Source organism: Pelophylax lessonae, assembly GCF_965119305.1.
Source record: "Pelophylax lessonae genome assembly, chromosome: 12".
Taxonomy (NCBI): Eukaryota; Metazoa; Chordata; class Amphibia; order Anura; family Ranidae; genus Pelophylax; species Pelophylax lessonae.
Genome location: NC_138779.1, coordinates 208,868,870 through 208,894,266, shown reverse-complemented (window position 1 = coordinate 208,894,266; position 25,397 = coordinate 208,868,870). Strand labels below are relative to the sequence as shown.

General features: G+C 42.1%; 1 protein-coding gene across 1 annotated transcript in view; it reads right to left on the bottom strand.

Moving 5' to 3' along the window:
- Nucleotides 1–1,126: 1,126 nt before the first annotated feature.
- The window catches only part of LOC309569012 (uncharacterized protein), a gene marked incomplete at both ends in the record, with an annotated part of 150,319 nt that continues 126,048 nt past the window's right edge, over nt 1,127–25,397 (bottom strand). Inside the window, 2 exon segments of the mRNA XM_082274772.1 lie at nt 1,127–1,320; nt 4,651–4,788. Of these exon segments, the coding sequence (XP_082130898.1) occupies nt 1,127–1,320; nt 4,651–4,788 (332 nt within the window).

The window sequence follows — 25,397 nt, the reverse complement described above, 5'->3', positions numbered from 1 at the left end:
CTGGGGGGACACGGCGGTGAGGTGGTGGTGCATGCCTTTGATGGTACTTCCTTGAAAACACTTAACGAACTGATTAACAGAGTGATCTTCCTTTTTTGATCTTTTTCTGCACTGCATAGTTTGATTATTCTTGGACTATTTCACACATGTTGAGATTTTATTGATACGTGTTTTTAGCGCTGTCAGTGTTTGCATGTGGCTTTATTTATAGGGTAATGTGCATACACCTTTGTAGATGTCTTATAATTAATGATGTCCTTGGAAGTAAAAATGATTGTAGGCCTCGACTTTCCACATCAGTGGCCCTTTAGCTTTCGTGTACAACCATAGTAGGCGTTGCACAAAATCTCTGGATCAGGTCATAGGGAAAGTTCCCCGGCTATGCATCAAAGTTATGTCTTGCTGTACCAGTCCATCTCTTGAGCTTTGGCTTTGGTTTTGGTTGGCATTGATATGCCTTCTATTCTTATTTCTATATAAAGGAGGGTTTAAATTTAGGAAAGAGCCCAAGTCAATGTCATAAGCAGAATATCATCATTAAATGGTATGTAAACCCCAACAATGAGCTTCTCTTGCCTTATCCTGAGACAGGAAGTAGATCGCCGGTTAAATATAAAGGGCAAAAAAGCCAAAAGGAAAAGTAGCCAGAGAGGATCCTGGTGGAGAGTGGAGACCAAAAGACTGACAAACCAATATATTTATTCCAGTAGGACTTTCTTTTCCAACAAGCCACCAAAAATTGGTAGAAGATCACATGGTTAGTTGACAATGATTTTCCCCGTGTCAAAACCAGCAGCTCCACACTGTGCCAAAGCTTCTGAAGCAAGAACCGCCACAGTATTTCTTTACAAGTGCAAGTTGAACCTTAAGTTATTGTTCACAAATAAATAAATGTATCCTTTTTTTTTCTCTAATTCCAATAGCATAATCCAAAACCAGTATCCTATGTGTGTTTTTGAGGTCCCCAAAGGATGAGAGAGAGCAAGTTTTTGAATTCCTTGTTATCTGTTGGGAAGCACATTTTTGATGTCCCCTAACAAAGACATATTTTTAGTTGGAGTCCAGATAGAAGTGGAACCTTGAATCCTTGAGTTCTGAGCACATTTTTACCAATACCACAATGGCGTTAAAACAAATACTTCAGGGTTAAAGTATACAAAACAAACAAAGTGAAGAAACTTGGGGGAAAATGTTTGATTCCGCTAGAGCAAACGTATTTCACATTTGATGCAATCCCAAGGGCGTTGTAAGTCTGGGGGCCGAGTTGGCAGATGTTTCTCGTGCTGCAGCCTCGGATGGCAGTCTTAGCAGATGTAATTTCTGTTGGGAAAATCACAAAAGGCATACATTACATCATTAAACCATTGGGGATTTCCAACTTTAAAGTGGAAGTTCACCCAAGAATTACTCTATGAACATTACAGTGACTGTAAGAGCCGGTTCACACTAGCGCGACTTGTTGTCAGGCGACTTATCAGCCTGACAAGTCGCGCTCCCTCGCGGTCCATTGACCGCTACAGGACCCGTTCTAATAGGAGCGACACAAGTCTTAGAAAAAGGGTCCTGTACTATTTTGGGGCGACCTCGGAGCGACTTGCATAGACTTCCATTATGTGAAGTCCCTGCAAGTCGCTCCGAAGTTGTGGTGCAATTTAATGCACAAGTCGCCCCCGAAGTAGTAAGGAGTCGTGTCGCCTCAGTGTGAACCGGCTCTAAAGGTTCTGCTTTATTTTCTAAATAACAAACATTATATACTTACCTGCTCTGGTTTTGCACAGAGCAGCCCTGATTCTCTTTTTCTTGTGTCCCCTGCCGGCACTTCTGGCTCCTCCCTCCTGCTGAGCTCCTCCAGAGCAAGCTGTTTCCTCTGGGGGCACTCATGTGTGCTCACTCCCGAGCCACCTCTGTGTGTCTATGAGACACACAGAGCACGGCTCAGCTCTGCCCTTGGCTCCCTTCTCACTGGCTGAGATTGATAGCAACAGGAGCTCACGCTGCTGCGTCTCAGCCATTTAGGAAAGGTAGAGAACCCAAGAGCTGCTGTTCCTGAGCACATCGCTGCTCAGAAATGCTTTACCAATTCAAGACCAGGCCTATTTCTGACATTTGTTGCTTACAAGTTAAAATCAGTATTTTTTTGCTAGAAAATTACTTAGAACCCCCTAAACATTATATACAATTTCTTTAGCAAAGAATCTGGAGAAAAAAAGGCAGCTGTTGCAATATTTTATGTCACGCGGTATTTGCGCAGCAGTCTTTGAAACGCAATTTTTTAAAAAAAAAAACATTTTTTTTACTGAATTTAAAAAAAACTACACAGTAAAGTAAGCCCAAATTCTTTTGTATATGGGTGAAAGATGATGTTACGCTGAGTAAATAGATACCTAACATGTTACAGTTTAAAATGGCACGCACTCATGGAATGACGACAAACTATGGAACTTCCAAATCTCCATGGTCAACGCATAACTCAGAGAATAGGTGCAGGAACTCCCCTCTCACAAGTCACCCCTTGTCTCTGCCCCTACCTACCTCCAAGCACCGCCCCTTGTTTCCACCTCATACCCACCTCCCAGTACCAACTCTTTTAGAACAGAACCAAGTATCGTTAATTGGTAAATCTGTATGAAATTTGGAAATTATAATAAGAAAGGCAGTAAAATGGATCCCATGCAGCCAGCAACAATAGCCCCCCCCCCCAGCAAAAATAGATTCCCCCAGCAATAATAGACACCCCCAACAATAATAGACCCCCCCCACCGAAACAATAGACCGCTTGCAATACAATACTGCCTCAAAACTGACCAACCCCAGGAACAATAGACCCCCCACCAGCAACAATAGATCTCCCAGCAGCCAGCAATAATAGACCCTCCAGCAGCCAGCAACAATAGACATCTCCTCAACAGTAGATTGTTCCCAGCAACAGCAACATAAGACCCCCCCCCCCCTCATAAACAATACACCCCTCCCTCAATAATAAACCCCCCCAAGGTTAGATCCCCTAGAAGCCAGAAATAATAGATTCCCCCAGCAGCCAGCAATAATAGACCCTCCAGCAGCCAGCAACAATAGACATCTCCTCAACAGTAGATTGTTCCCAGCAACATAAGACCCCCCCCCCCTCATAAACAATACACCCCTCCCTCAATAATAAACCCCCCCAAGATTAGATCCCCTAGAAGCCAGAAATAATAGATTCCCCCAGCAGCCAGCAATAACAGACCCTCCAACAGCAAGCAATATAAGACCCCTTCCTCAACAGTAGATCCCTCCCAGCAACAATTGACCCAGTAGCAACATAAGATGGGTGGTGTCTCATGTTGCTAGTGGGTCCATTTTTGCTGGGGGACTGTCTATTGTTACAATAGATCCCTGACAGCTGGCTTCATTGGACCCTTCAGCACTCCCACTATCCCCTGCCACTGTATACATGGAGGTGCCGGAACTGCGTTCCCCCGCGTTCCCGCTGAAAAAAAGCCCTGACGTTAACAGAGGAGGTCTGGAGATAGAATTATTGCTTTTGCTCTGACGATCGTGGCAATATCTCACATGTGTGATTTGAACACTGTTTACAAATTACTGGCGCAACTTACCCATCCATTTTCTTTGGCGCACGAGCACGTGGGGACGGGAGCGCTTTAAAAAAAATTGTCCTATCTATTTTTTCTTTTTTAATTATTTTTACACTGTTCCTTTTAAAAATTCTGATTACTTTTATTGCTGTCACAAGAAATGTAAACCTCCCTTGTGACAGCAATATGCAGTGACAGGTACTCTTTATGGAGTGATCGGGGGTCTAAAAGACCCCAAACCCCTCCACTGCAATTTTTGAATACTTTGGATTTTTTTGAATCGGCGCCGTTGGCTTCCAAGTAAACCGGAAGTGACATTGTGACGGGGTGGGGTTACTACATCAGAGACCCGATCGAAGCCGATTCCAGCTTTGTTTGGGACTCCGGCCAGCTAGTGGACGTGTCGGCTGGACCCAGGTGGAGCGGCGAAAGGCGGCTGGAGGGGTGGCGTCGGTTCACGCAGCCGAGCCAGCCTGATGCAGTATATCTGCGTTAGGCAATAGGCAACTGGTTAAACATAAGTACATCTACTATTTAAAGTCCAGTAATACACTGTCTCACCCTGATCTGCACATGCTCAGTTACTCTCTTATTTGGGCACTATGTGGAAAATGTAGAGACTGATCTGCTGACAGCTTAAAGATTTACTGCTGCTCAGGGGCTCTGGGCTTCAGCAAAATGGCAGCCTCCGGTTAGAATAAACAGGAGCAACATTGGGGGAATTTACAGCACACACTCATGTTGGTAGCATAATTATTAATGTGAAATGTATGTTCTTTGCTAAAAAACATTATTTTTTTTATCAAGCTGTGGCGGGTAAAGTTCTACTTTAATTTTATTGACTTTGTTTTTGTCAAAACCAGTAATATGACTCTCAAGAACAAGAATTAGACAGTTAGCAAACTATAGTGGGGTATATTTAAAGCAGTGAATGTGACATTCCCAAAACATTCACTGCAGGTGTATCTTGTGTGAGTTTTAAATCATAGTAATTGATTCATCTATGGTGAATGTTTGATGAATGTCACATTTATGTCTTTAGAAATAAGCCCCTATAGGGTTTGGTTTTCTTTACCTGTTAGATCCGAAGCCTGGAAGAAACACGACTCCTCGTTCCCTCTACATTCTATTCTTTCTGAAGTGCTGCAGTCGGTGTCTTGTGCCATGCAGTTTTGACACTTCATTCCATTTTTAACTGAACTGTCTTCAGAAACTTTAAGGGAAAAGACCACAAAGACCATAAAAATCAATGAAGATCAATTAAAGAGAGACTTAAAAAAAACTAGCAGGTAAAAGCACATAAAATCAAGTGCTACGAAATTCTTACTGGAAGTATTTGACAAACTGTGAACCTCTGCATAGATAACTTTTATATTTGAATAAAGAAAACGTTGTGAGGACAATATATCTAGGTGTACCATGTATGATAATATATCTAGGTGTATCATGTATGATAATATCTCTAGGTGTACTATATATGATAATATCTCTGGGTGTACTATATATGATAATATCTCTGGGTGTACCATGTATGATAATATCTCTGGGTGTACCATGTATGACAATGTATCTAGGTGTACTATATATGATAATATCTCTGGGTGTACTATATATGATAATATATCTAGGTGTACTATATATGATAATATATCTAGGTGTACTATATATGATAATATCTCTGGGTGTACTATATATGATAATATCTCTAGGTGTACTATATATGATAATATCTCTAGGTGTACTATATATGATAATATCTCTAGGTGTACCATGTATGATAATATCTCTGGGTGTACCATGTATGATAATATCTCTAGGTGTACTATATATGATAATATCTCTGGGTGTACTATATATGATAATATCTCTAGGTGTACTATATATGATAATATCTCTAGGTGTACCATGTATGATAATATCTCTGGGTGTACCATGTATGACAATGTATCTAGGTGTACTATATATGATAATATCTCTGGGTGTACTATATATGATAATATATCTAGGTGTACTATATATGATAATATCTCTGGGTGTACCATGTATGATAATATCTCTAGGTGTACTATATATGATAATATCTCTGGGTGTACCATGTATGATAATATCTCTAGGTGTACTATATATGATAATATCTCTAGGTGTACTATATATGATAATATCTCTGGGTGTACTATATATGATAATATCTCTGGGTGTACTATATATGATAATATCTCTGGGTGTACCATGTATGACAATGTATCTAGGTGTACTATATATGATAATATATCTAGGTGTACTATATATGATAATATCTCTGGGTGTACCATGTATGATAATATATCTAGGTGTACTATATATGATAATATATCTAGGTGTACTATATATGATAATATATCTAGGTGTACCATGTATGATAATATCTCTAGGTTTACGATGTATGACAATAACTCTAGGTGTACCATGTATGACAATATCTCTAGGTGTACCATGTATTGCAATAACTCTAGGTGTACCATGTATGACAATAACTCTATGTGTACCATGTATGATAATAACTCTAGGTGTACCATGTATGATAATATCTCTAGGTGTACCATGTATGATAATATCTCTAGGTGTACCATGTATGATAATAACTCTAGGTGTACCATGTATGACAATATCTCTAGGTGTACCATGTATGATAATATCTCTAGGTGTACCATGTATGATAATATCTCTAGGTGTACCATGTATGATAATATATCTAGGTGTACCATGTATGATAATATCTCTAGGTGTACCATGTATGACAATAACTCTAGGTGTACCATGTATGACAATATCTCTAGGTGTACCATGTATGACAATATCTCTAGGTGTACCATGTATGACAATAACTCTAGGTGTACCATGTATGACAATATCTCTAGGTGTACCATGTATGACAATAATTCTAGGTGTACCATGTATGACAATATATCTAGGTGTACCATGTATGATAATATGTCTAGGTGTACCATGTATGATAATATATCTAGGTGTACCATGTATGACAATATCTCTAGGCGTACCATGTATGATAATATCTCTAGGTGTACCATGTATGACAATATCTCTAGGTGTACCATGTATGATAATAACTCTAGGTGTACCATGTATGACAATATCTCTAAGTGTACCATGTATGACAATATCTCTAGGTGTACCATGTATGACAATATCTCTAGGCGTACCATGTATGATAATATCTCTAGGTGTACCATGTATGACAATAACTCTAGGTGTACCATGTATGACAATAACTCTAGGTGTACCATGTATGATAATATCTCTAGGTGTACCATGTATGACAATATCTCTAAGTGTACCATGTATGACAATATCTCTAGGTGTACCATGTATGACAATAACTCTAGGTGTACCATGTATGATAATATCTCTAGGCGTACCATGTATGACAATATCTCTAGGTGTACCATGTATGATAATATCTTTAGGTGATCACTTACATTCAGCATTAGGTAGGTTGCAGTTGTTGGTGGAGCAGAGGGTTACAAGCTGCACTGTGCCTTTGAGGAATGTAGCACTACCAGCGACCCCACACTGGTGTATAGGTGAACATGTGCTGGTATATCTTTCAAGACTGGCATCACCTGTGTAGAATGTCAGAACCAAGTAGCAATAATTATTAAAGTGGACCTGCCATGGATATGGTAAATACTTTGTGTTTCTCCAACTTACCCATCCTTGTTAGGGCACGGACAGTGCTACATATAGTGCCACCAGGGCAGGTTACATTCGTTCCTGGGCAATAGGTGTTGCTGGCATTGGCTGCAGTATAAATAACAACGTATTAACATTTTCGAAAAAAATAACATTAACAGATGGGTTTATACGTAGCCTATAGCCATTATAAGGTCATTTTTTAATTGTGTTACTGTTACATACATAGGAATATTATCACCTTTTTATGTCTTTTGCATAAGTGTTAATGTTTTCAGAAAGGCTTTCTATGTATTGTTGGGAGCACAGCAAAATTTTCGTAGAACAGAGAGAATTCACACGGAGAATTGTTTAGAAAGCCAGCACCGGTTCACCTTCAGCCACCTGTCACTGCCACTTCCCTAATTGAAATACTGGAAAAATATGAAAAGTGGCAATGTCTGTATCTACCCATAAGTTCACCACTGTGAAATAAATAGCAGTATGTACAGATACAAAAGATAGTGATATGAACCAAGAGATACAGTAATGGGGTCACCAGGGTCCTACATGTTTCGCCCCCATAGCGGGCTTCTTCAGGGACCAATAATGGTTGTGACCTCTTTAATGGTTCAATGATTCAAACTCTAAATATGCATCCATTGACAGCGATAGTGATCCTAGTATGTGTGTACAGCCAGGGGGATGACCCAGCCCAAGTCATAACATGACGAGGGATAATGTGTCCTCCAACTATGGCAGATACTGGACCGAGCTAAGGTCGACAGCAGACCGAAAATGCAGAAGAAGAGACAAGAAGAATAAAAAATTCCAGCATAATATTATAAAGACTACTGGACGCTGCGGGCTTCCCACTATGCCGATTGTTATAATGGAAGAAATTCCCTTTGAGCCATGAGGCTGCAATCTTTTATTCTTCTTGTCTCTTCTTTGGCATTTTCGGTCTGCTGTCGACCTTAGCCCGGTCCAGTATCTGCCATAGTTGGAGGACACATTATCCCTCGTCATGTTATGACTTGGGCTGGGTCATCCCCCTGGCTGTACACACATACTAGGATCACTATCGCTGTCAATGGATGCATATTTAGAGTTTGAATCATTGAACCATTGAAGAGGTCACAACCATTATTGGTCCCTGAAGAAGCCCGCTATGGGGGCGAAACATGTAGGACCCTGGTGACCCCATTACTGTATCTCTTGGTTCATATTACTATCTTTTGTATTTGTACATACTGCTAATTTATGATGGTAATTTTTTATCATTGATTTTAAAGTTATTGACTCCGTCAAATTTTCAATAAAGTTATATCTTTTAACCACTTTACCGCTGAGTACTGGAATAGTACTGCGGTAAAGTGGCACGATCCCGTCTGACGACGTAGACCTACGTCGCCAGACTCCTCCCCTGTAGCGGGAGTCGGGCCAGGGGAGGAGCAGCGGCGATCGCCGCTGCTCTGCCCCGATCGTCGGGGATCTAGTGTGGAGATCCGCCCGCCTGTGTAAACAGAGCGGGCGGATCTCCTCAGTGACAGGGAGTGACAGATCGGAGTGTTCAGCATAGCTGGACATCCGATCTGTCCCTGTCTCACACAGTCACCTCCCCCCCCCCCCCACACGTCAGTAAGCACCAGGCATACATTAACCCCTCCATCTCCAATAAAATTAACCCCTTCCCTGCCAGTGTCATTTTTACAGTAACAGTGCATATATATAGGACTGATTACTGCAGTAATGTCACTGGTACCCCCAAAAGTATCAAAAATGTCAGTCAAGGGTCCGATCTGTCCGCCGCAATGTCGCAGTCCCGCAAAAAAAAAATCGCAGATCGCCGCCATTACACGTTAAAAAAAAAACCACCAAAAATGACAGAAATCTTTCCCTTTGTTAGTAAACGCAATAACTTTTGCGCAAACCAATCAAAATGCGCTTATTGCGATTTTTTTTTACCAAACATATGTAGCAGAAAACAAATTGGCCAAAAATTTTAAAAAAAATTGTTTTTTACATCTTTTTTGTGGGGAATTTCATATAAAAAAATGTTAAAAATATTATTATTTTTTCAAAATAAACGCTCTTTTTTTGTTTATAGCGCAAAAAGTAAAAGTCGCACAGGTGATCAAATACCACCAAAAGAAAGCTCTGTTTGTGGGAAAAAAAGGACGTCAATTTCGTTTGGGTACAGCGTCGCACGACCGCGCAATTGTCAGTTAAATTCGCACAGCGCCGAATCGCAAAAAGTGGCCCAGACGTAAGACAGCAAAATGCTCCGGTGGTAAAGTGGTTAAACTGTTTCGTTTATATCATCTATTCTTGCCACATATGTCATTGCCTTCAAAGTCCCATTATTGTGGTCTTATGTCTGTATGCTCTTCTTCACAGTGGTGAACTTATGGGTAGATACAGACATTGCCACTTTTCATATTTTTCCAGAGGGAATTCACATGTTGCATTCTATCACATCTCCCAAGAATAGGAGGATTATTCCTCATTTTAAGATGTTGGGCAAAAAGAAGACTTTATTGCGCTATGCACCGATTCGGTTGGAAGGCATTTATTGATTTCTTTAGTTCCTTTTCACCATAACCTGTTTGGTTATACTGGTCTCTTTGAACCCAAGCCCTACATCAAGAAGCCATGGTTTCCATACACTGCACTGATGATGGTCAAAGAGCCTCAAGCAGCTGTATGCAGTTTGGAATAAAAAGCTTTATAATATTATGCTGTAAATGTACTAAATTGTGGCAGTTCTGGATGGAAATCTTGCTGATGGGGCATAGGAATGAAGTGAAGTAAGGACTAGTCCTCTTATTTTTAGGATAGGGAATGGATTGAGACATGTGGGTGCCTTCATCCTTCTAGTAGGTTTTATTGTGCTATGCACTGATTTAGTTGGAGGGCTTTTTAAATCCATTAGACCCTTCTCACCACGACCTGTAGGATTATACAGCCTTGTATGTGTAGTTTGTAAATATAGGTGTGCATATTTGTGACTATATTTGCTAATGACATATGCAATGTTATAATCAGCCAGTAGCCAGCATTTGTGCACAGAGGTGTTCAAACTCCTGGGTGTACTCTAGGATTCCCATCCCGAAACCCAAATACAACAGAGCACAGCAAAAAAACATTTTTAAGGGGGAATGCTGCGGACCCTGGTGTAAAAAGGAACTCTGATGTAAGGGGGGTTTTGCTCTCCAAAGCCCCCACTTACATCATAGTTCTCAGCATTCCCCCTTAATTCAGGATTCCCAAAGCTTCCCTTACATCAGAGTCCGCAGAGCACCCCTTACATCTAAGTCCCCCTTACCTTAGTGTACTCACTAGCTCAGAGGCAGGAGACAGAAGGGAGGAAGGGGAGCATGGGGAATCTGCACTGCCACTGTCTCGATTGTTATATGTGTTGCACTGCCCCCTAGAGGACTGCTGAGAATTGCACTTTCTGGACTCCCCTGGGTTACCCGTAGCAACAGTCTGTGGAAACTTTTCACTTTAGATACTTGACTCAGATAATGAACAGTCCAGGGTATTTGGTTTTTTGTGTTTTATTTAGAACTGGGATGGGAGAAGGGATGAGTGGGATACTCCAACTGTGAACTATGCACAAATCCGAGGACAACTAGCTGTAGTGTGTGGCAAGGCCGCTGCTTCACCTTAGAACTGAAGTGAAGATAAAGAATATGATCCTGATTTTGTTTCTCTTCAGGGTCCTAACTTGACACCCCCTTTCTCACTTGCTGTGTGTGCTAGCTCCCATCCACTGACTCTCACTGGAGTGGTCCCCTTCCTGTGAAGTTTCCCGATACTCACAGACACTGTTTTTCCCAATGTTGCTCTGCCTTCAGCTCCGTTTATCAGCATCCACTGGACGTCCTGGCTCAGCACCACACTTTTGGCTCACTACGCTGACCGCCTGTGACCACCTTCCATACAGACAGGAGGAGAGACAGCCATCACCCTCCTCCTGGGACCTGGCTTTCTGCCCAAAGACACCCTGTCACATGTGCTCTTGGCTTTTATAACATATCCCAGGATGCAACACTGCTTGTGCCAACCCAATGGGATAGTTACAAAGCCTGTGTGTCACTGGCTGGGTTTCCTCCACTGTCCAACAGGCTCCCCTATTGGATACAGTGGGGACACTCCCTCCTCCCAGATGAATCACACATGGACACATGCAACAGGCCTAACTACTGATCAGGCTCCCCTGATAAGCAAATGGAGATGCTAGCTTTTACCTTACCTAGCACCTACCTAGGAGGGTGCTACATCTGTAAGGACTGATCAAAGGTGTCTGATAATGTTATGCCACTTTTGTGAATAATAGACCTAATCTCCTGTTTACAACTTGGCTTGTACTCAGAAAGGTTCTCAGCTAAGCTTCGTAAATGCACTATTTCAAGTTGCCTCTGGCTATGACTCTGACTGTGTACTGCCTACTACTTGTTCTTCGAATACGCTTGTCAGCCCTGATCTTGTTTCTGATAATTGTTTTCTGGTCCTGTCTGAACTATCAGCTGTCACCAGTTAGGCAATCCTAAAGGTTACATGCTAGCGCCATCTACAGTGGCTCTGGAGAAAACCAGGTACTGCTAGAGCCTGCTTCTTAGTGACAGTCTTCTACCTCCCATTGGTGACATAGAGATTACAGTTCTTTTGTGAAATGCAGGTTCTACCTCCTGCTTAGCCGTATTTGTATTGTTGCAGTTTTCTCTCTTTTACTGCAAGTCTATGAGCTTGGTATCATGCTACGTACAAGTCACGTGTAACTAAATAATGCCTTGCCAACTGTACTCTGTAGATTATAATGGATAATGCCTAATATGACGAAACCTTAACCTATGCTCTACGTTCAACAGATAGCTGGCTACTACTACCTGTCAGACCAAGCTGTCCCTGACCGCTCTGGACCCAACTGACGATCGATAAGTGGCTCCAAATCAAATAATCCCTACATTAGATATCACTGTATATATTGATCACATGCAGCCTGGAGGTTTCTTTACATAGAAACATAGAAAAGTGACAGCAGAAAAAGACAGAGTAGTCCATTGAGTCTGCTCATTTTTTTTTTGCCCATTTTTTATTTATTTATTTTATTTTTTTTGTTTATTGTCTGAGTACAGATCTATCTTTTTCCCAAGCATCTTTGAAGTCATTTACTGTTGAATGTCTCACTACCTCAGCTGGTAGTTTATTCCAAGCATCAACTACCCTTTCATTAGAATAATACTTTCTAAGATTAATTATGAACTTTCCTCCTGTTAGCTTGAGGTCATGTCCCCGTATTCTTCATTTTGGTTATTTATTGAAAAAACTGCCCTTCTGAACCGTATTCACCCCCTTGATGTGTGTAAAGGTTTCAGTCATGTCTCCCCTTTCCCTTCTTTCCTCCAGATTGTACATATTAAGTTCCTAAAGTCGCTCTCGATATGTTTTATCCCCCAAACCTTTCACCATTTTTGTTACCAGTCTCTGGAATCGTTCCATTTTATGAATATCTTAAGTGTAAGTGAGGTCTCTATAACTGGACACAATATTCTAAATGAGGTCTCACTAAAGATCTATATAGAGGAATCAGGACCTCCTTCCTCCTGCTGGTGATCCCTCTAGTGATATAAAGATCTATATAGAGGAATCAGGACCTCCTTCCTCCTGCTGGTGATCCCTCTAGTGATATAAAGATCTATATAGAGGAATCAGGACCTCCTTCCTCCTGCTGGTGATCCCTCTAGTGATATAAAGATCTATATAGAGGAATCAGGACCTCCTTCCTCCTGCTGGTGATCCCTCTAGTGATATAAAGATCTATATAGAGGAATCAGGACCTCCTTCCTCCTGCCGGTGATCCTTCTAGTGATATAAAGATCTTTATAGAGGAATTATAACCTCCTTCCTCCTGCTGGTGACCCCTCTAGTGATATAAAAATCTATATAGAGGAATCGGCACCTCCTTCCTCCTGCTGGTGACCCCTGTAGTGATATAAAGATCTCTATAGGGGAATTTGGACCTCCTTTCTCCTGCTGGTGACCTCTCTAGTGATATAAAGATCTATATAGAGGAATTATAACATCCTTCCTCCTTCTGGTGACCACTCTAGTTATATAGTGCCCTTCTGAACCTTATTCACCCCCTTGTTGTGTGTAAAGGTTTCAATCATGTCTCCCCTTTCCCTTCTTTCCTCCAGATTGTACATATTAAGTTCCTGAAGTCGCTCTCTATATGTTTTATCCCCAAACCTTTCACCATTTTTGTTACCCGTCTCTGGACTCGTTCCATTTTATGAATATCTTTCTGTAAGTGAGGTCTCTAGAACTGGACACAATATTCTAAATGAGGTCTCACTAAAGATCTATATAGAGGAATCAGAACCTCCTTCCTCCTGCTGGTGACCCCTCTAGTGATATAAAGATCTCTATAGGGGAATTTGGACCTCCTTTCTCCTGCTGGTGACCTCTCTAGTGATATAAAGATCTATATAGAGGAATCAGGACCTCCTTCCTCCTGCTGGTGATCCCTCTAGTGATATAAAAATCTATATAGAGGAATCATGATCTCCTTCCTCCTGCTGGTGACCCTTATAAGCATATGAAGATCTATATAGAGGAATCAGAACCTCCTTCCTCCTGCTGGTGATCCCGCTAGTGATATAAAGATCTATATGGGGAATCAGGACCTCCTTCCTCCTGCTGGAGATCTCTCCAGTGATATAAAGATCTATATTGAGGAATCAGGACCTCCTTCCTCCTGCTGGTGACCTCTCTAGTGATGTAAAGTTCTATATAGAGGAATCAGGACCTCCTTCCTCCTACTGGTGACCCCTCTAGCGATGCATCCTAGAATTCTGTTCTCTTTTTCCACTGCTTTTAGACTGTTTGCTCATTTTGCATTTATCTGAAATAACTACCTCTAAATCTTCTATTCAAAAGAAATGCAAAAATGGGCATATTTTTTTATTAACTTAGATTGGTCATTCAAGTTTCACATGTTGGTAGAGTAAATTTTCCTCTAGACCAGAGTTTCTCAACCAGGGTTCCATGGAGCCCTAATGTTCCTCCAGAGGTTGCTAGGGGGTCATTGTGCAATGAGCAAAATCTGCCTCTCAGATAACTTCCCACTGACACCATTGATCTTTTTTTAGCTATCTGTAAAGGGGTTAATTCTTCCCAATGACCAAAAGTCTAAAGAGCATTCTTCCCACTGACCATCACACTAATGTATAATGAGTTGTATATATAGTAATTTTTAGTTTAGTAGGGCTCCTAACCAGAATGTTATTTCAAAGGTTCCTCTGTGTTGAGAAAGGCTGCCCTATAGTAACCCTTCCTCTTTTTGATTACAGGCAAAAAATGAATTCCAGGCAGAAACAATGCGCCATCATTGAGTTCCACTCGCTGACAATTCATGTCAGTGGTCACAGTTGATGGTCTTCCACTGCATGGTTTTTCTTCAGTGCTGGTTTCCACTTCTTTAAAGTAGAACTATAGGCAACACTTTTTTTTCCATTTTGGATAGAGTGAGGGGGAGGGTCATAACCCCTAAAAGGTTTATTTTTGCCATCTTTGTCCCATTGGGGAGATTTACCTTCACTACCTGTCCCATAGACAAACAGGAAGTGAGAGGAAATCCCTGCAAATTAAAGGAATCTCTTGGGGACCCCCAGGTCACCAAAACTAGTGTCCCCATTGGAAGACTTCCCCTCTATTACTTTTCTGGAGACAACCCAAAATGTGGGATTTTCTTTTACTTTCACTAGTTATGTTTACCAATATCATCGAAAGTTTCATTTGAAAGTTTTACTTTTACTTTCAATGAAAACTTTTACCTGGCTGTCAGCCAATCAGACCCAAAATGTGGGATTTTCTTTTACTTTCATTTTAAATGATAACGGTAAACAGAACAAATACAGAGCATGAATCTCCCTAATGGGGGTACAGGCAACAATAAAAACTGACAAGTGTTCTAATCTACTTCCCCTCTATCCAAAACTAAAAAATAAAGTGTTGCCCTTATTTAACCACTTTACGACCGCTCACATTGCTGCTACTGCGGCAATGTGGCTCGTTATGGTCCAGCGACGTAGACCTACGTCGCTGGACTCCACCCCTTCTGGGCGGCGCTCGCGCGCTGCCGGAGGCTCGCTCCCGCTGTGTTCAGTCACAGCGGGAGTCGGGCCAGGGGAGGAGCAGCGGTGATCACCGCCGCTCTTCCCCGATCGTCAGGGATCGAGTGTGGAGATCCGCCCGCTTGTGTAAACAAAGCGGGCGGATCTCCTAAGTGACAGACAGGGTCAGATTGCAGGGTTCAGCATAGCTGAACATGCGATCTGTCCCTGTGTCACTCAGTCACCTCCCCCCACACACGTCAGTAAGCACCAGGCATACATTCACCCCTCCCTCTCCAATAAAATTAACCCCTTCCCTGCCAGTGTCATTTTTACAGTAACAGTGCATATTTATAGCACTGATTACTGCAGTAATGTCACTGGTACCCACAAAAGTGTCAAAAATGTCAGTCAAGGGTCCGATCTGTCCGCCGCAATGTCGCAGTCCCGCAAAAAAAAAATTGCAGATCGCCGCCATTACTCGTTAACAAAAAAAACCCGCCAAAAATGACAGAAATCTTTCCCTTAGTTAGTAAACACAAAAACTTTTGCGCAAACCAATCAAAATACGCCTATTGCGATTTTTTTTTTTCACCAAACATATGTAGCATAAAACAAATTGGCCAAAAATTTTAAAACATTTTGATTTTTACATTTTTTTGGGGGGAATTTCATATAAAAAAATTTGAAAAATATTGTTATTTTTTCAAAATTTACGCTCTTTTTTTGTTTATAGCGCAAAAAGTAAAAATTGCACAGGTGATCAAATACCACCAAAAGAAAGCTCTGTTTGTGCGAAAAAAAGGACGTCAATTTCAATTGGGTACAGCGTCGCACGACCGCGCAATTGTCCGTTAAAGTCACACAGTGCCGAATCGCAAAATAGGGCCTGGTCAGGAAGGGGGTAAAATCTTCTGGGGCTTAAGGGGTTAATGGACTTTTTTTCTTTTTTTCAACAGGGCCATGTAGACTATGTAGGTTTCTGTGGATGTCAGACGGCCTGCACTCCTTTTTCCTCAAGAACTCAATGGCGGCACGTTGGTTCTGTTTAGAATCCATTTTATTAACTGGCAATGAAGAAGAAGAAGAGTTACTATAGAGGAAGAGTTACTCTACCCACATGTGAAGTTTGAATGGCCTATGTAAGTTAACCACTTGGACCATGGATGTCCTTGAGTTTCAGCGGTTATACCGGGATGATGCCTGCACCTACAGGCATCATCCTCGTATACAAATTTTCAGCCGGTTATTCCCTTTCCTGCAGAAGTGATTCCAGTGGCTGAACAGCCTTTCCCAGGTCTCTGCCATCCGAGCACGGAGCCCAGGAGCGATGCAACCAGCGGTGATGCCTGTACAGAACAGAGAAAGAGGAAATTACATTGTTCTTCTCTCTCTGTGACCCCGGAAACAGGAAGTGGTGAGAATGTTGTCACTTCCAGTTCCACCTCTTTGTTTACCTGGCTGTTAGCAGCCAGGAAAGCAGTCAATCAGACCAATCTGGGTCTGATTGGCTGCATTGGAGGCCAGAGGAGAGATTTGGGGCCTAATAGACCCCAGATCTCTCCATAAAGAGGACCTGTCACAGCCCATGCTGTCACAAGGGATGTTGTTTCTCCCTTGTGATAGCAATAAAGTTAATCCAAGAAAAACAAAATTGTTCCAAAAAAAGTTTTGTTTAAAATAAATAATAATGAAAAAAGAAATGTAAAGTGCCCCCGTCCCCACGTGCTTACGCACAAATGTGAACACAAACATTACTCCTGCAAGCACATGTAAACGTTAATTGAACCATACATGTAAGGTATTGTCACGGACGTCAGAATAGTATAGATATATAAATAGATATATAGATATAGATATATATAGATATATATATATATATATATATATATATATATATATATATATATATATATACACACAGTGCCCTGCGAAAGTATTCGGCCCCCTTGAACTTTGCGACCTTTTGCCACATTTCAGGCCTCAAACATAAAGATATAAAACTGTAATTTTTTGTGAAGAATCAACAACAAGTGGGGCACAATCATGAAGTGGAACGAAATTTATTGGATATTTCAAAGTTTGTTAACAAATACAAAACTGAAAAATTGGGCGTGCAAAATTATTCAGCCCCTTTACTTTCAGTGCAGCAAACTCTCTCCAGAAGTTCAGTGAGGATCTCTGAATGATCCAATGTTGACCTAAATGACTAATGATGATAAATAGAATCCACCTGTGTGTAATCAAGTCTCCGTATAAATGCACCTGCACTGTGATAGTCTCAGAGGTCCGTTTAAAGCGCAGAGAGCATCATGAAGAACAAGGAACACACCAGGCAGGTCCGAGATACTGTTGTGGAGAAGTTTAAAGCCGGATTTGGATACAAAAAAGATTTCCAAAGCTTTAAACATCCCAAGGAGCTCTGTGCAAGCGATAATATTGAAATGGAAGGAGTATCAGACCACTGCAAATCTAGGAAGACATGGCCGTCCCTCTAAACTTTCAGCTCATACAAGGAGAAGACTGATCAGAGATGCAGCCAAGAGGCCCATGATCACTCTGGATGAACTGCAGAGATCTACAGCTGAGGTGGGAGACTCTGTCCATGGGACAACAATCAGTCGTATACTGCACAAATCTGGCCTTTATGGAAGAGTGGCAAGAAGAAAGCCATTTCTTAAAGATATCCATAAAAAGTGTTGTTTAAAGTTTGCCACAAGCCACCTGGGAGACACCAAACATGTGGAAGAAGGGGCTCTGCTCAGATGAAACCAAAATCGAACTTTTTGGTAACAATGCAAAACGTTATGTTTGGCGTAAAAGCAACTTAGCTCATCACCCTGAACACACCATCCCCACTGTCAAACATAGTGGTGGAAGCATCATGGTTTGGGCCCGCTTTTCTTCAGCAGGGACAGGGAAGATGGTTAAAATTGATGGGAAGATGGACGGAGCCAAATACAGGACCATTCTGGAAGAAAACCTGATGGAGTCTGCAAAGACCTGAGACTGGGACGGAGATTTGTCTTCCAACAGGACAATGATCCAAAACATAAAGCAAAATCTACAATGGAATGGTTCAAAAATAAACATAGCCAGGTGTTAGAATGGCCAAGTCAAAGTCCAGACCTGAATCCAATCGAGAATCTGTGGAAAGAACTGAAAACTGCTGTTCACAAACGCTCTCCATCCAACCTCACTGAGCTCGAGCTGTTTTGCAAGGAGGAATGGGCAAAATTTTCAGTCTCTCGATGTGCAAAACTGATCGAGACATACCCCAAGCGACTTACAGCTGTAATCGCAGCAAAAGGTGGCGCTACAAAGTATTAACTTAAGGGGGCTGAATAATTTTGCATGCCCAATTTTTCAGTTTTTTATTTGTTAAAAAAGTTTGAAATATCCAATAAATTTCATTCCACTTCATGATTGTGTCCCACTTGTTGTTGATTCTTCACAAAAAAATACAGTTTTATATCTTTATGTTTGAAGCCCGAAATGTGGCAAAAGGTCGCAAAGTTCAAGGGGGCCGAATACTTTTGCAAGGCACTGTATATATATATATATATATATATATATATATATATATATATATATATATATAATGTTTGGGGGTTCAAAGTCATTTTCTAGCAAAAATTTTTACATGTAGGAGCAAAGTTTCAGAATTGGCTCAAATGCCAAGTGGTTAATAAAAAAAGTTATACCCACTTTTACATTACTTTAGGTACTGCCTCATATTTTTCTACATTTTTTACATTTGTCAGCCTACATTAAAATATCATCAATAAATTTATTTTATATAATATTCTATTACAAGCGTGTGCAAAGGGGTTAATAGGACTGTAATAATTACCTCCACAAGAGCAGATACTCTGAAAGACAATACTTTGACCGTTGACGTTGTGTGTTTGATTGTTGCAGGCACTTGGTTGGGCACAGCCTCGAATGGCTGATGAATTGCCTGTAAAAAAAAATAAAAAAAAATAAAAACAATAGCTGTGATTGGTTACACGTGATCAATTTACTGTATATCCTCCATGTGAAATTCCTCCAGTACTTTCGGCACAATATATGTTCCTAATATTCTGATATCATGTGTATAGCCATTCAACACATACACTGTTACCAAAAGTATTGGGAGCTTGTTATTTTGAAAAACAACAGACCTCAGGGCCATATTATCAGAGGAAAAAGAATGCAGCCATCACAACTAAGAATGGGGTAAGCTGCAATATAATAATTATTTGATTTTGGGTTTAATACTGCTTTCATCATCTGATTCACATGGATGAAAGTGTGAACTGTTGTCAATTCATCAAGGTAGAGATGCTAAAGCAGGTTCTACCCCATTACTCTAGACCAGGGGTCTCTAAACTTTCTTAAAAAAGGGCCAGTTTACTGTCCGTTAGGCTTTAGGGGGGCCAGACTGTAGTCAGCGGGATTAGAAAGTGTCCCATCATTGGTTTTAGTGGAAGCAATAGTGACCTATTGTTGGTATGAGTGAGAGGAATAGTGCCCCATTGTTGGAAATAAAGGGAGGAATTGTGTCCCATGATTGGTGTTTGTGGGAGAAATAGTGTCCGATCATTGGTGGCTGTGGGAGGAATTATGCCCCGTCATTGGTGTCTGTGGGAGGAATGGTGCCCCACCATTGGTGTTTGTGGGAGGAATAGTGTCCCATCATTGGTGTCTGTGGGAGGAATGGTGCCCCACCATAGGCGTTTGTGGGAGGAATAGTGTCCCATCATTGGTGGCTGTGGGAGGAATAGCGCCCCATCATTGGTGTTTGTGGGAGGAATGGTACCCCATCATTGGTGCCTGTGGGAGGAATTGTGCCCCATCATTGGTGTTTGTGGGAGGAATAGTGCCCCATCATTGGGATCAGTGGGAGGTATAGTGCCCCATCATTGGTGTCTGTGGGAGGAATGGTGCCCCATCATTGGTGTCTGTGGGAGGAATAGTGTCCCATCATTGGTATCAGTGGGAGGAATAGTGCCCCATCATTGGTGTCTGTGAGAGGACTAGTTCCCCATCATTGGTGCCTGTGGGAGGAATGGTGCCCCATCATTGGTATTTGTGGCAGGAATAGTGCCCCATCATTGGTGTTTGTGGGAGGAATGGTGCCCCATCATTGGTGTTTGTGGGAGGAATGGTGCCCCATCATTGGTGTTTGTGGGAGGAATAGTGCCCCATCATTGGTGTCTGTGAGAGGACTAGTGCCCAATCATTGGTGTTTGTGGGAGGAATGGTGCCCCATCATTGGTGTTTGTGGGAGGAATAGTGCCCCATCATTGGTGTTTGTGGGAGGAATAGTGCCCCATCATTGGTGCCTGTGGGAGGAATGGTGCCGCATCATTGGTATTTGTGGGAGGAATAGTGCCCCATCATTGGTGTTTGTGGGAGGAATAGTGCCTCATCATTGGTGTTTGTGGGAGGAATGGTGCCCCATCATTGGTGTTTGTGGGAGGAATAGTGCCCCATCATTGGTGTTTGTGGGAGGAATAGTGCCTCATCATTGGTGTTTGTGGGAGGAATGGTGCCCCATCATTGGTGTTTGTGGGAGGAATAGTGCCCCATCATTGGTGCCCCAAGGGCCTGAAAAAGGCAAGTAAAGGACCATATCTGGCTCGTGGGCCACAGTTTAGAGACCACTGCTCCAGACCTTCCAACATGCTGTATGTAACGGAGACTATTTCCTGACAAATCCATGAGTTGACTGCTGAGACGTTTGCCAAAACTCGAGAAGCAAAGATGACCTGCAAATTGCACCCACCAAGATTACGATTCCAGAATTATTAGAGTAAGATCAATGAAGCTACAAATGCTTATTGGTTTCTTATGGATTGGGACACTAAGATCCTCAAACATGACCCACTCCATAATGTACAGAGCACTCTACTTCTTGTTTTTGTTTTACTTTCCTGTTTGAAATCATTGAATATCCACACACTTTGTAAGAGTTTACTGAGAGTAGTGGAGCATATTGCCCCTTCTGGAGCTGGTCAAATTAGAAGGAACGGTCCTTCATACAATTCACGTACGGATCCTTGCTTTAGGATAAACCAACTGAGATTCAATGTATAAAATTACAAACCATTTATGGTGACAGAATACAGAACGCAGACGGTCTCATCTCCTCTGCACTGGACAGTTTGTGCGTCGTAACACCACTTGGAATAACTCGACTGGCAGGTGGAGCAGGTCACCCCATTGAGCTCAGAGTTGGAAGATTTTACTTAAAAAAAGAAAAGAAATTAGTAAAAATGTTTTAGCTCCTACAAGGGCATTACTGTAAGTATGTCAAGTCCACCAAAGCAAGATGATAGTGTGTCATTGGTTAGGCAGAAGTTAAAACTACAGAAGTGGAGCTTATTCCCTTAAACCTCAGTGTGAGAAACATGTGTTGCCCCCTTCAACCCCCAACCCCTCACCCTGCAAACCATTTTTTCTACTTCATCCCCGCTGTGGAGATTAAAGAATACTCCAAAGGGGACTAGGAAAAAGTAGCTCCCCTTTTTCCATGGTTTTACGTAGCTCAAATGAAAGGCATGGAACAGAGTTAAGGGAATCTTTCCAAAACTTTAAATACATTTTACAATCTTATTGCATGATCTCTGTAGGGCCTACCTAAATAGTTTATTTAGATGGTATCCAATCAGGCAGGCAGTCGCTTTACAAAGATATTGGTAGACCTAAAGGAAATTGTACAATCATATCAATGGTATGATTGATGGTATGATGGTAGGAATGGTCATCTTATGGCTCGTTTCCACTGAGCTTTCTGGTACTGTTCGGTTCGGTACGGTACGCTATTTATGCCGTTTCCATTATGAATGGTACCCTAATTCCGAACCGTACCGTACCACTTTTTTGGTACCCTTTCGTTGGGGTACCAAGCACATTAGTACCGTACCAACAGGGTGGAGCTACACTCTGCAGAACTTTGATTGGTTGACAGAGAATCGTCTATCACAGCTTTCCTGCTACACCGCGCCTATCATGAAAGGGTAATATTGGCAGTGGAAACGTAATGTGTACCATTCCGAACCGTACCGTACTGAACCAAACCGTACCGTACCACTCAGTGGAAACGAGGCATAGTTTCCCAGAGATGAAGTCATGTCTGTGGGTCACCCAGCAGATGCTACCCACTGACTCTCCTTAAAGCGGAGTTCCGCCTCCCCCTCCAAAAATTAAAAGTCAGCAGCTACACATACTGTACACATACTGTAGCTGCTGACTTTTAATATTAGGACACTTACCTGTCCTGGAGTCCAGCGATGTCGGCACCGCAGCCGATGTTTCAATCGGCTGTCGGTTGCTGCCGCCACCATTGCCGGTAAGGGAACCCGGCAGTGAAGCCTTGCAGCTTCACAGGCGGGTCCCTACTGCGCATGCGCGAAGTCTGCTGTACATTCCTACTGGCTTGGCGGCGGAGGAGGGGCGGAGCTTCCGAGGGACAGCGCCGCATCCCGGAAGTGGGGAAGGGTACCTGTCAAAAACCCGTTCCCCCCTCCCCCCTGAAAGGTGCCAAATGTTGCACCAGAGGGGGGAGGAAACAAAAGAGTGGAAGTTCCACTTTTGGGTGGAACTCCGATTTAAGAGAAAAACTGATTGGACACAAAGCTCTTTTGAGCACTTTAGCTTTTCCCAGTTCTGGAGGTGTCTGAAAGGTTTCTCCCTTGCCTCTCTCCATAGACTAAACAGCCATAAATGCTCAATGCTTTCCCATCCCACCACCTCTTATGTGAATGGTAGACTTAAACCCGGCATTCTTCCCTTGTCCCATTTTAAAGAATATATTTTGGAGAATTCAGATTGTGAGGGTAGAGCCTGTCACTCGTGCAGACTATGTAGCTGTACACGGGCCCCTTAGGATGTGGGGGCACATTTATTCAAGAAGTTGGCCAGGTGAATGCTTAAGCCAACCATTGATGGAGCCAGTTTCTGTCCTGCAACTACAGGTTGCAAAAAAGAAAATCATTTGATTCCCCCAACAATACAGTCAGTGTTGATGGGGTAATTCCTCCCATGGAGCCATTGTGTTCTTCCGGAGGGGGGATTGGATGGGGAGAAGCTGTTCCCAACTGGAGAGCACTAATTGCATGTAAAATCCAACAGATTGGTTGTATCCATGTTAATCGATCAATCAACTTGGGTACATTCAGCCTGTCCAAACATGGTTCTAATCTAGGTCAGTCCCTGCTGAACTAGTCAAGACTTGAACTGTCCATGTCCGTCTTAAGACTCCCGTCCACCATCACGCAGGTCTAGACACTGCTCATGGTAGAGCTGGTGAGAAACAAGACATCGATCTCCACCCATCTATTATACAACTATCTATCCATCTAATCTATCTATCCATCTATCCAACCTACCCAACTAATCCATCTATCTTACTAATCTATCTATCCATCTATCCAACTAATCCACCCATCCAACTAATCCACCCATCCAACTAATCCACCCATCCAACTAATCCACCCATCCAACTAATCCACCCATCCAACTAATCCAGCCATCCATCCATCCAACTAATCCATCCATCCAACTAATCCATCCATCTGTCTGTCTGTCTATCTATTATTATTATTGCTTGCATTTTTGTTTATTGATCCTTGAGTCAATAGCTGCTTATAGTGACTGGTGGACCCAGATGGCCACATACTGCTAGCCCTAATTTTCTGGTAGGACAATGACTTACCTGGCAGAATGGTTGCAGAACAGTTGTCAAAAGCACAACATGAAGTAGACTGCGTGGTGTTAACATTCAGTGCAGTAATACTACTGGTTACATCACACTGGCTGATAGGCTGGCAGGAGCGGATGTGTCTTGTATAGATGGATCCACCTAATTTAAAATCCATCAATGTTTTCATTGTAAGATGCCGAACATCTTGGTCATGTAGAAAGCATACAAGCATATTTAAAAAAATGTTCCTCTTTACAATATAACCCAACCTCTGCTGTAGATTGCGTAGCAACATGATGGTCTCCTCCTACCTGCAAGCAACATCATGATCCTTGCCTGCTGATTGGATGAACCCCCTCAATTTTAATATAATACCTACAGGTGGCCACACACATTAGAAGACTCTTTATGATTACCTTCAGACCCCATGTGACCAACCTTGGCCATCCGATCTCTGGGGAAATAGGAGATTTCTGTCTGAAATAAGGGGCCCATTTTTAGATATTAAAAATGCTTCCCCTTATCGCATTATGAATATTATGGATGTACTTTATAAGTATATTATTGCTATACGAGTACTTTTTTTGGAAATCATTTCAGTGATCCCTAAAAAAAATATATTATTGTAAGGACCAAATAAACTATTTTGTATGTGTATATCGGAAACTACGGCGCTGAACCCCAAAGAGAGCTTATGCCATTGGTCACAAGCAATATAATATAAAAAAGTCCCAGTCGTGCCAAAAATGTGTGCATATAACAAGACCACAATGTCTACATAAACGTCGGTAGCCCAAAAACCAAGAGGGGGCATCTCAATATGGTTCAACTAGAAAAGAGAAAACAAGGTGCAAACACTACATAGTGTAGTGGAAACCATTAGCAAGAGATGGAAAACACACAGCCTTGGCCACGGGCATGGGGAATGTACAGGACCTGAACCAGGGAGGCGCTACAGACCACAGATCCCAGCACCACTGCAGGTGTACCAAACCCGGAGCCACGATTAAAGGACCTTCTCTAACCGATGTCACTGGTGGCGCATGTGCTGTCGAAACATGTTTCAAGGCATTCTCACCTCTTCATTAGCCTTCAGGCTAATATACCCTTATTCAGGAGGCTGATGAAGAGGTTAGAATGCCTCAAAATGTGTTTCAACTGCACATGCACCAAAATGACGTCAGGAGGAAGAGGTCCTTCGATTGCGGCTCCATTTCTGGGTCCCGTACACTTTTTGCAGTGCTGCTGGGATCTGTGTTCTGTAGGAGCTCCAGTGTCCGGGTCCTGTCCATTCCCTATGCCAGTGGACAAGGCTGAGTGTTTTATATCTCCTGCTGA